This window comes from Trichomonas vaginalis, chromosome I (assembly GCF_026262505.1).
Source record: "Trichomonas vaginalis G3 chromosome I, whole genome shotgun sequence".
In the NCBI taxonomy this organism is placed as follows: domain Eukaryota; phylum Parabasalia; order Trichomonadida; family Trichomonadidae; genus Trichomonas; species Trichomonas vaginalis.
In genome coordinates this window covers 21,988,146-21,998,990 of record NC_067203.1, presented here as the reverse complement: position 1 = coordinate 21,998,990, position 10,845 = coordinate 21,988,146, and the positions used below count along the sequence as shown (strand labels likewise).

General features: G+C 33.1%; 8 protein-coding genes across 8 annotated transcripts, besides 3 other annotated features; 3 read left to right on the top strand and 5 right to left on the bottom strand.

The window, feature by feature from the left end:
• Positions 1 to 1,588: 1,588 nt before the first annotated feature.
• On the top strand, positions 1,589 to 2,181 carry TVAGG3_1028790 (uncharacterized protein; the record flags this gene model as incomplete). The annotated part of the gene is made up of 1 exon (XM_051255114.1): positions 1,589 to 2,181. A coding segment is annotated over one exon (593 nt), but the record flags the coding sequence as incomplete, so codon positions are not given.
• Positions 2,182 to 2,927: 746 nt separating this feature from the next.
• Positions 2,928 to 3,101: a mobile genetic element.
• Positions 3,102 to 3,223: 122 nt separating this feature from the next.
• Positions 3,224 to 4,498: a mobile genetic element.
• Positions 4,499 to 10,845: part of a mobile genetic element that runs on past the window's edge.
• TVAGG3_1028760 (uncharacterized protein) lies at positions 5,139 to 5,375 on the bottom strand (the record flags this gene model as incomplete). The annotated part of the gene is made up of 1 exon (XM_051255113.1): positions 5,139 to 5,375. One exon carries the CDS (start codon positions 5,373 to 5,375, stop codon positions 5,139 to 5,141), a length of 237 nt encoding a protein of 78 aa, XP_051080687.1.
• On the bottom strand, positions 5,424 to 5,882 carry TVAGG3_1028750 (repellent protein 1 family; the record flags this gene model as incomplete). Its single annotated transcript, XM_051255112.1, has 1 exon — positions 5,424 to 5,882. One exon carries the CDS (start codon positions 5,880 to 5,882, stop codon positions 5,424 to 5,426), a length of 459 nt encoding a protein of 152 aa, XP_051080686.1.
• Positions 6,063 to 7,045, bottom strand: TVAGG3_1028740 (uncharacterized protein; the record flags this gene model as incomplete). Its single annotated transcript, XM_051255111.1, has 1 exon — positions 6,063 to 7,045. A coding segment is annotated over one exon (983 nt), but the record flags the coding sequence as incomplete, so codon positions are not given.
• Positions 7,514 to 7,942, bottom strand: TVAGG3_1028730 (uncharacterized protein; the record flags this gene model as incomplete). The annotated part of the gene is made up of 1 exon (XM_051255110.1): positions 7,514 to 7,942. One exon carries the CDS (start codon positions 7,940 to 7,942, stop codon positions 7,514 to 7,516), a length of 429 nt encoding a protein of 142 aa, XP_051080684.1.
• Positions 7,989 to 8,249, top strand: TVAGG3_1028720 (uncharacterized protein; the record flags this gene model as incomplete). Its single annotated transcript, XM_051255109.1, has 1 exon — positions 7,989 to 8,249. One exon carries the CDS (start codon positions 7,989 to 7,991, stop codon positions 8,247 to 8,249), a length of 261 nt encoding a protein of 86 aa, XP_051080683.1.
• TVAGG3_1028710 (uncharacterized protein) lies at positions 8,274 to 9,055 on the top strand (the record flags this gene model as incomplete). The annotated part of the gene is made up of 1 exon (XM_051255108.1): positions 8,274 to 9,055. A coding segment is annotated over one exon (782 nt), but the record flags the coding sequence as incomplete, so codon positions are not given.
• Positions 9,624 to 10,817, bottom strand: TVAGG3_1028700 (organellar and viral DNA polymerase type B; the record flags this gene model as incomplete). The annotated part of the gene is made up of 1 exon (XM_051255107.1): positions 9,624 to 10,817. A coding segment is annotated over one exon (1,194 nt), but the record flags the coding sequence as incomplete, so codon positions are not given.

The window sequence follows — 10,845 nt, the reverse complement described above, 5'->3', positions numbered from 1 at the left end:
ACATTAATAAACTTTCATATAGTCCAGAAACTAAAACTGTATCAAATGAGGACACTTCCAACATTATGACTCATTTCGTTGGAGTTGACTTTAATTCATTATATCCTTCATCATTTTCATCTAATCCTCATGATTTCATTCAATATACTGACCATAAAATGTATATGCCGGGAAGATTGAATGGTGTTATCATTTGTGATACAGCAACAAAGAAAGCAAAAGCATTGGGAATAATTAAGAAAAAATACTTTATTCGTGGCTGAAGTAAAGGGTCACATTGATGAAAAATACATTAATGATTACATAAACTTTTTACCGATAATAAGAAACTTAGATATTATCACAGATGAAAAAACAATTGGCAGTTTTATGTATAATTACATGAAATCAAACAATCTACCGGTTGACCAGAAACAGAGGAAATTAACTCAGTTAGCATCAACACACAACCAATATCAACCATTTTCTTCTTATTATCTTTGGTATCTAATAGACAGATTTCATTTTATCATTGATGACATTCAATCAATTTTAACATTTACGAAAAACACTTGTTTTAATGAATTTGCGAACAAATTTATGAACGAAAGACAAAAGGCTGAATTAGAAGGAAATAAAGGAAAAAGTTTATTTTGCAAGATTTCGCTTAATGGATCATATGGTTACGATGCAATGAATACACAAAATTACGCAAAGACTAAAATAACGAATGCACAGAAGGCACGCGTTGCATGTATGTCAAATAAGTTTAAAAACATAAGAGAAATAGGTGAAGATACATATCAAGTGATGCTTAAAGATAGATTTTATAGATGTGATACATGTTTACAAGAGGCATTCTGCACTTTAGATAATGCTAAATACTGGTATTTGGTTTTCATTTATGATTTTATGTATAAATGCATGGATGTTAATCGTTTTCATTTCATTGAAGGTGATACTGATTCATCTTATTGGGCAATCGCTGGCGACCCAAATCTTCCTAACACTCAAGCATTTCAAGCAATTGTTACCGATAAACAATTTTATGATAAAAACATTTTCAAATTCGCACCTTTTGATTTCTTCTGTTTTGATGAGAAATTTAAACCTAAATTAAAGAATAAAGCTGAAGAAAAAGCACATGAGAAGAAGTTATTGGGTTTAGCAATTGAGAAACAAGGCGATAACATGGTTGCTTTATGTCCTAAGTGTTATACATCATTCAATGGTTCAATTGATGGAAGTGATTTTAAAAAGATTGCACAAAAAATGAAAGGTGTTAGTTTACGACAAAATAAACAATTAACACCTAAAAATTATTTGGATATAATAAATGATAAAGTGATATTTGATGGTCAGAATATTAATTTACAACTTAAAAATGGGTCAATGACTCGCTTAACAATTGGTAAGACTGCATTAACAGGAGCACACACTAAGGCTGTATGTTGTGAAAATGGATGTTGTATGCCATTTATTTAATACAATTTAAAATTTTATTCTTAATGAAATGCCACAGAAGAGACAAAAGGAACCTTAATAATGGCTTTGATACTATGATTCAAAGAGGTGGGCACCCTTAAACATTTATTTTATTTTTATATAAATGAATAGCGTAGATTTAAAAAATTTAATTGATGATTTAGTATTTAATCAAAATTTTCTTGATTATTATGATTTAAAAGCATATCTCCAAAAATATGATAACAATATAACGGGTGATGATATGGAATATTATTATCCATATTATAAAAATGAAATTTTGAAATATCATGATAGAATAATTTCTAAAATTAAAGACAAAATTAAAAATAATGAATATTCAAAGGGAAAAACTAAATCACAACTTAAACAGTTGAAAGATTTCAAAAATAAAGTATTAACAGAAGAAGATATTGATGAATTATATAAATTATATAATCCTGAGCCGCAAAAGCCAAAGGAACAAAAACAAAAGGTGCAAAACGCCCAGGTCCTTCAGACCATAAATGAAGCACAAGCTTTAATTTATGATTCATTAGTTAAACCATATTCAGCCCGACTTTTAAATGAAGATCAACTTTTGGAATTCATCCTTCAACATAAACTCGAAGCGGGAAAGTATATCAAACCTTTATATACAGCATATTTAAAACAAATGAATAGAATACATCCAGAATTAATGAAGGGGGGAATGAAATCCAAAATCAAAGCAGATAAAATTAAACCACTTGCAACACCAAAACCTCCAACGACAGTACCGCCTCCTCCTTCAGTTAATCCTTCATCATTCACTTTATTATATCCATTTCAAACATTAAAGAAGCAAAAAGATTTTAAAAAGGATTTCAAGATATTAAATAAACCAATTGACCCGAAAATTCAACCGTTAAAGGAAAAATTTAGTCGCCCTTCATTTGCTCCATATCCATATTCATACGAAATCGATCATCTGGAATATTCAAAAGGAAAAGTTACTTATTTATTTGCCATTAACATTAACACTAGATATTTATATTGCATTCCAGTGAAAGGGAAAACAGAACAGGAAACAAGAAGAGCTATACAATACTTACTAGATCATGAAAGAGTAGATAATATCAGGTGATGGTGATAAAGGATTTCAGGCAGCTATGACTCATTATTTCCCACAAATTAATTTTTTCTTTTCATCCTCTCCATATACGTTTCATAATAAAATAGTTGATGCGGTAATGAGAACTCTTAGAGATGCGTTAGGGGTTAACGGTCAGATATACTGGGATGGAAATCATGACTCCATCATACAGCAGTTAGTATATTATTACAATAATACATGGCATAGAACTATAAACATGAAACCAGTGGAAATGAAAAATGATATTTCAAAAGAATGGGAATATATTAGAAAGCAAATGGAAAAGTTGAATGATGTTAAACGTGAACAAATTAATTCGGGGCTCATGAATTTTAAAATTAGTTACTTTAGCAAGCGGCTTAGGTCTAAGATTTTGATTCAAATCTTTGCTTATATTCCTTAAATTCTTTATGAAACTCGCAACAGTTCCATAAAAAATTTTAAATTCTAAACTGTCGAAATTACCGATCGGTAATCACACCCTTCACGGGTGTGTCACTTTTAGCTAAAATTACCCCTACTCTATTACATCTCTTAGAAAATAATGAATATGCTATCATTAATTCCTTTTACGCTATATATACTTCTATAAAAACAATAAAAAAATATCAAATATGAAAATTTCAGAGAAAGTACTTAAAATCAGAGTAGGTGACAAAAGTGCATACTCTTAAATTAACCTTAAATGTTGATTTTTCGATATTTTCGGTATTAACCTTATTGTAAATTTTTCCGGTGATAAATTTATCACACTGAGGTTATTTTTCCGGTGAGATTTTTAACCTTGATTTAATGAAATTAATATATATAAATTTTATTATTTTTAATTTCGAATGAGTATAATAAAATATTTTTTATGTGTTTTTGTTTTTGATGTGATTTGAATTTTGTTAACTCTTTTCAAAATCACTTCATTTTTATGATTTCGGTGGACTTAGAGGAGCTTATTGCTTTTGGTATTAAACAGGAAGTCAAGGGCGGTGTCCCATACAGAAGAAGAACGGGATCTCCAAAGCAATATGTCACTTATTCATGTTCGTATCCCCTATGCAAGGCAAAATTTAGGGTTGAAGAACAAAATGGAGTGTTTACTATAAGCAAAGTTAATGAAGAACATTGCCATCATATAGGAGTTGAAATGGGTTCACATTACGCGAGTAAATTTTATCAAAAATGGATCGAACTTTATATTAAAAACGGTGGAAAGCAATTTCTTGCTCAAAAAGCATTTTTTGATAAGTTCGGAATTGATACGAATAACAAAGAAACGATGAAACTTTTCGCGCAGTCTACTGATGCTTTAAAGCACAAATTTTATCGCCTTGATGAGATTATTGCACAAAGATTATCAAACGATCCTTACACTTCTTTGGAAGCATTTTTGAATAATTTACAGGAAGAGTGCCCAGATGATCTCGTTCAATTTGATTACAATGGAGATTTTTCCGAGTTTACAATCATATATGCACCTTTTGCTGCAAAAGAATTGGTGCATAGCATTGATAACCCTCTCCACGTCGATTCCACTCATTCTTTAATTAAAGGAAAGATCCAATTGTTTGCAGTAACAATGAAAACAAGTCAAAACACAATTTTCCCCTTTTGCTATTTTTTAGTGAACCCTCAGACATCTGAAAAAATTCAAGAATGTTTGGTGAAATTCTGTGAGTTTGCGCACCTGGATCCACAGCATTGGAGCGCTGACTGTGCGCTAAACATTGCTCGCGCAATTGAGGACGGATTTCCTCTTGCGCAGCTCAGTTGGTGCGCTGTGCATGTTTTACGCGCATGTGCAAAAGTTGGAAGCTATTTTGACAATCCACAGAATTTTGAGAACTTCTATTTAGCAATGGACTTTTTGACATTACGTGCAGATGCAACGAATGCAGAAAAGCTGGCTGAAGAGTCTGATGAAACATAAGTTAGTATACAAGTCTTGGGTATGGTGGCACTGCGTTCCACCTTACCCAGTACTTGTGAATTTGACACTTTACAAAACCGTTAACGTATATTTTACAACATGAACACAAAAACTAACTTAACCTTAAATATTTACAAAGCCGCCAACAATTTCACCTCACTATCGTTCTCACTAACAACTTCACTAATGTTCTCATAAATTTTCCTCAATATCTTCATCATCAGTGTTAACCCTATTGTAGTCATACTTGAAGCCATAAACTTTCTCTAACTTCTTAACGTACAATTTACATAACTTACCTTCGTCATCGTATGGTTTAATGATATAACTATTTCTATCTTTATACACAGTCAATGAAAAGTCAACTGGTCTCGGATGTATTTGAAAGAACATGTTATGCTCAGGAAGGAAGAATAAATGTTTAAATATATGTTTGTTATATGTTTTGATTTGTATGAGTTGCTTTTGTTCTGTCATTACATCCAAATAAAATAAAAATAATTTTAAAAAATAAAATAAAAAATAAATGATATCACCACCCTCACACGTATGAAAACATAGCACAAAAATAAATTTAGGTGAAGTGGTGAGATCTCACCTCTTTTTTCACCTGTTTTTCACCCTGTTGAATTCATTGCTTTATAACTCTCTTCCTTTCTCCAACTCTTCTAACTTCTTCTTAAGTTCAGCAATGTTGTCCTCATGAAGTTTAATCTTTCTCAAAATTCCTTCTTTATCTAATGGTTGCTTTATCTTTCTAAACTGAACTCTACCATCCTTCATAGTATGAATGTAAAAACCTTCTGGAATAATTCCTGATTTAATGTATTCTACCAAAAACTTTTGTTTCATTGCTTCAGTGACTTTAGTCGTCATTTCAATCAAATAAAAATTTTAATATTAAATAAAAATAACGTTATTTTTTCAGTAAGGAAACGCAGGAGTTTTACGATTTATTTGTGGTGTAGGTTCTGGTTTAAATGTTGGAGTCGGTTTTGGAGTTGACTTTTGAACAGGAGTTTGTAATTCCATAGGTTCAGGAGTCATTGAAGGTGTTGTTTGTGAAGGCGTTGGTTTTGGCGATGGTGTCGGAGTTTGTTTAACTTCAGCTACTTCAGTATTATTTACAACATTTGCTTTATTTCTTTTCAACATCATTACTGCTCCTGCTGTAGCTAGCAAACCTAGTGGGAGACCATATTTTATATAAGGACTTGACCAAATGCTATTTTTGACAGGAGCTGGTGGAACACCTAACCTTGGTGAGACTGCTCTTTGCCATTGTGCAGCTCGTAAGAAATATTCAATAGGTGCTCCATAATCGTTTGGTAAAGTTTGTTTCATAGATGGTGAAGGTTCACGAGAGCTTGATGAAGAACTCATTTATAAGCTTTAAAAATAAACGTTCATCCTTTATTCCTCACTGTCGTCCGTAGCTAAGTTATAGTCATCTAATCTTATTATGGGATTCCATTAGCACGCACCTGAATGGCAAAGCAACAATCCCTCATAAATCCAATAAGTGGCTTTGGTACGTTTTCAGTTGCTAGTTCAATAGGTCCTTTAACAGACAATTTGTATGTTATTGGAGCAGTAGATGTTTGACCTTGCTGGAAGCAAAAGTCCACTTCTGTTGGAAAACCACATAAGAAATGTGTGTTGTCATAGCTATCCCATTTATGTTCCACACTACCATCATCCACCAATGACCTCATAACATCTTCATTAAATCCAATCATATCATTGTTTGTATTGCAAGCGTTCGCAACCATTTCATAAAATACAGGTCCATATGATTTTTCAGGTTCTGCAGGCATATTTCCATAAGCTCCCATGGAAAGCTGAAGATATTTAAACTTAGGGTTCTCAAAATTAACATAATAGTTGTCTTTCTTTCTAAATAGTGCCCAAATACTTTTAACATTAATAGGCGTATAAGCTGCTGTAAATGTTGCACTTGAACTATCTGTATTCTTTGAGAATGAACCGTCCATAGGAATCCAATCCATAACTTTAACAGGAAAACATAAAGCCTCGTTTGTATAATGTTCTACAAGTTCTGTATAAATGTTAGGGTCTAAAGAGAATGACTTTGGATGAATGAAACATTCATTAAAATCCATCTTTGTTCGAAATAGTTGCTGGGTTACAGTTGTAATAGTAACTGTTCCACTAGCTTCTATTGCCTTCGTTATCATAGTGAATGGTTCATTCCATGGAACAAATTTATTTGTCGGTGGATTTGAATCTGAAGCAAATGCAACTTTAAGAGTTGGATTGAAAGCAATGATATCATTTACAGATATAGATGTGCATTGTAATGCGTCGCTACTGAACTTTACTTTAAGCTGAATGTTACCAGCAAATGCAGGAATAAATCTTATAGCTTCTAATGGTAAAAACTTTCTAACAGGAATTCTTAAACGAAGCTTAAAATCAAATGATTTTCCTGCTGTAATTGGACCACTAACAATTTGTCCTGTTCTGCATGTTCCCGAATGACTCCATACATCTTCATGTCGAGTCTTTGAGAAAACATCTACTTTCTTTATTTGTTCGGTAGTTTGTGAGTTTGAAGTTATATATGCTTCTTCTCGTGCGTTGTCTTGAGAATATACGATACGACCATTTGCAAGGATTTGATATCCAGCAACTGCATAGAAAGCGTCATCGAAACCAATCCAAAATCCTGGTGAGTTTGTTTTATTGGAACCTGAACCAATTTCTTTATCTGCAATAAATTGACCTTCCATTTTATACGTAATGAATGTATTGTAAAGGTCCAACATATTTTCACCAGGAGGTGAGAGATTGAATGTTACCCATGTGTTATCTTTAGCAGTTCCAGGTTGTGATGGAATCTTTGCGTCAGAATATTTTCTATTAGTGTCACCAATTTGAACTGCATTGTCTATGATATCGAAATATGAGCGAATCTGATGAATATGCTCTGCTGGAGTAAATTCGTTTAACTGTTCGTTCTGCATGTATTTACTTCGGATAAAAATATCTATTTACTTCATTATTCTCACTCTTCTTCTTGGCATTCGTGGTGGAAGTTGTTTCTTGACATTTTCAATGAACTGTACATTCTCTTTTGTCTCAACTTCTTTCACTGGTGGGTCAGGGTTCTTTGACTCGGTTTGCTTTTCAATGAAATTCACGAACTTTGCAATAAGCTCTTGGTTCGTTATTGAAAGAACATCTGGCTTCTTTTCTTCTTGTTCTATTGACTTTTCAGTTTGAATAGAAGGTTTTATATGGGCTTCACCCTCGGTGCCATGCACCTTAATGTTGTCGCTCTCTGCATTCGCTAATGGAACCTTTCTTTTTCTTACGTATATTTTACCATCTTTACTCTGACTTACATAATAGAAAGGATGTTGTATTCCTCTTGCGTCATTTAATATAATAGACTCTCGCTCTGATTTTGACAAGCTCATTTTACATCGGTTAAAGTTTTAATTTTGTTTTTTTATCTGCAGTCAAATGACTCAGACAAGTCATATGGACAAGACCCAAGGGGTCATAGATGTTGAAGCATTGAAGAAAGAAATTCGCGAGCAAATTTTATCCGAACTGAAGGAACAAAAACAAGAACAAAAGCCAGAGAGACCAAAGAGAAAACTTAGTGAAAAACAACTAGCTGCATTAGCTGCTGGAAGACAGAAGAACCCACGTTTGCTGGCGAAGAAAGCTAGAGAAGAAGCTGAAGCAAAAGCTAAAGAAGCTGAAGCAAAGAAAGAGTAAATGGTTTATTTTTATCCGAATTAAATGTATAGACAAATACCTTTATCTGTTGCGTTCAGTAGTGAAAACCCTGACGTCAAAATAAAGGGGAACAGAGTAACGTTTAAGTTTCCAACAGACTGGATTGTGAACATAAATGAAGAGAAGTACATTGGCATAACATCTATGTATATAACACGTGCATTTAGGAAAGTTGACTTTATACTTCAAGTCGAGATAGAAAATGACGAACAGTCTTTAAGTGTCCAAAACATTCACATATACAAATACTTTAAAGACGATACAACATTGTTGCAATGTATGATTTCATTTAATGAAATGTTCGAGAAAAAGTTTAACATTGAAGTACAAACTTTACAGCCTTTACGTGAGTTTCTTGCACAACTGAAAGAAGAAGGTAGTCAGCCACAACTTATAGACTTTCATTATGAATTTAATGAAAATGAAGATGGAACACATGACTGTCAGTTTGTTATATATTCACCATTCAATGAAGTAGCTAAAGAGAAAGAAAATCCATTACGTATAAGATTTCAAATCTCTGAACCAAGTGATGATTTCAAGAATGTTTTCAATTATGATGCAATGCTTCCGAGGAAAAATGAATTTTCAAAGATTGTAACACCTGGCATTTGGGATAGAAAGCAAGCTATTCTTTTCTCTAATATAGCCAAAGGCGTTGAAAATGAGTTCATTGGTCATACAAGAACTTCACCACTTCCTAACCCTAAATACTATAAATTAACTGGCTTCAATCGTGAGTTTTGGATAGACATGTTCTCCACTCATGACCATAACTGCCCAGTGTTCTTACCTCCAGACCATAAGGACTGTCTCTACATTGAAGCACAACTCTTAAACTCTACCATCGCAGTATTGTAAATGACCACATGGGCTTCGCCCTTGCCGCTAGCGGCTTATTTTTATCATGAATGGTCTCACTGCTGACAAAAATAAATGACCTCAGAACTTCAACTTACGAATAAAGCTTGTTTTAGTCGTTATTGAGAAGTTAAACTTTTCAGCAAAGCAAGGACTAGAAGACTTACATAAGTCAAATCCAATCTCTTGACCGTCATAAAGTGCTTTATATAACTGCATAACACTGAACTCAGAGTCTTTGTCAAATTTTCCTTGCGGAACCATTAAACCTTTATCTTCATCATAGAAACACTGAACAGAGTCAGGAAACATTTCATTAGCGGTTAAAGCAATAACATCTTGCTTCACGCCTTTCATTCTGCAGTGAAATGCAACTTCATTTAAATCGTTAGTGAGTAAGTCTATGTAGGTCTTCTTTCCACAAAATATTGACTTGTATGCTAAACTTTGTTTTCCAGGTGTTATTTCTGCGAAGTCGCTATGAAATTGACCTAATGTTTTACCAATAAGTTCTCTACCGTATCTCTTCTTAAATTCATGAGCTAAACGTGGTATGTCTTCATTGTAAATGTGCATCGAATCTGTATCCTGATAAAATGCTTTTAATCCTAAGTCTTCAATCGTGCAAAACACTTCATTCATAATACGTTTTGACATTGATAGAATATTTACACCAAGTGGACAGAAGTTAAAGTGTCTGCAAATGCTTTTCGTTAGCTTGAAAATAGTTTTATCTGAACCATCCAAACCTTCGAACTTCACTATATGGTTGTAGTTTCTGATGGCATATCTTATAGCATCTTTGTCATCTACTATGGTTATTTTTGACTCAATAGGAGATAAAATGGTTTTGCCATAAATGCTGTTCAGAATGAGTTTTATAATTTCTTGTAATGGGTTTTCTTCTTTCTTATACTTTAACCTTAACTCAAACAACTTCTTTACTTCATCTCTTATTCTAATATCTCTGTTTCCATCGTAATAGTATCCTTGCAACACTTCACATTTGACACCTTGATATTTTATGAGGTCTTGTAATGTTATATGGTCAACATACATTAAACAGCAAGTGTTTGAACTTCTGGGAACGTTAAGTTCTGGATTTAGTTCAGGGTCACAAACTATTAAAGGAAAGTGTCTATGTATTCCAATCTCTGTTATCTTAATGAGAACAGAGAAGCCAGACATAAACTTTTCACCAATGGGTTCCTTTTGGTCGTCATCGAATAAATGTCTCATGAGATACTCTGTGCTTAACATCTCATCCTTCAATACTTTTGGAATTCCTTCTAAAGTATAAAGTCTTGCTATAGCTGATGGATATAATGAAACAGCGTCGAAGTCAGCAATGAGTTTCTTTTCGCTCTTTTGTTTCATGTTATCTGACAACATACATCTTCCACCTTGAATGCATCTCGAAATAAATTCTCTTGGTTTATTTGAGAGGTCATAAAGATTTCCATTCGGGAAGTACACTCTGTTCTCAAATAATTTGTTAGCAATTGAACAAATACTAACGTAGTCATAAACGTTTAAATCAAACTCTTTCAATAAGTCATTGCGGAACTTTACAAAACCTTCTCTTAAAATTCTTACATCTTGTTTGCAGTAAAACGTGCTATATTTTTCTAAGTCGAAGTGGTTCTCATCTATTCTGCAACCTTTGATGGAATCTATGTTCTTCATAAATGTATCTGCATCCTTGACAAACTTA